General features: G+C 48.3%; 1 protein-coding gene across 1 annotated transcript in view; it reads left to right on the top strand.

Moving 5' to 3' along the window:
• SMYD4 (SET and MYND domain containing 4) overlaps positions 1–507 on the top strand; it is a 61,732-nt gene that overhangs the window by 30,267 nt on the left and 30,958 nt on the right. Inside the window, exon 3 of the mRNA XM_011956295.1 lies at positions 66–155. Coding sequence (XP_011811685.1) covers positions 66–155 — 90 coding nt within the window. The remainder of the gene's footprint in view (positions 1–65; positions 156–507) is intronic.

Raw genomic sequence — 507 nt, 5'->3', positions numbered from 1 at the left:
AAAAAAAAAAAAAAAAAAAGATGCTAGTTTCCATTTATACCTTTAACCAGTTCATTGTTTTGCAGGGAGCGTCACATTCAAGGCCTAACACTGAGGACATGTCGCTGTGCTATGCTAACCGCTCGGCAGCCCTCTTCCACCTGGGTCAGTACGAGGTGAGTATCCGGATACCTGGTGTGCGCAGAGAGGATCCGGAGGGCCTTCACTGGAGGACTAGACCTTCATCTCTGCTTCTTCCATGGAGCACTCAAATCAGGTCATGCTGCTATTGGTTGAATTGGAAGCACATTAATATCTACCTAAAGTTGGGCTGGGCGCTCACGCCTGTAATCTCAGCACTTTGAGAGGTTGAGGCGGGCAGATCACCAGAGGTCAAGAATTCAAGACCAGCCCGGCCAACACGGTGAAACCCCATCTCTACTAAAAATACTGGGATAAAAATTAGCCGAGTGTAGTGTAATGTAGTCCCAGCTACTAAGGAGGCTGAGGCAGGAGAATCGCTCAGGA

This window comes from Colobus angolensis, unplaced genomic scaffold, assembly GCF_000951035.1.
Source record: "Colobus angolensis palliatus isolate OR3802 unplaced genomic scaffold, Cang.pa_1.0 Scaffold110, whole genome shotgun sequence".
NCBI lineage: Eukaryota > Metazoa > Chordata > Mammalia > Primates > Cercopithecidae > Colobus > Colobus angolensis.
This window is presented reverse-complemented; position numbering and strand designations above follow the sequence as displayed.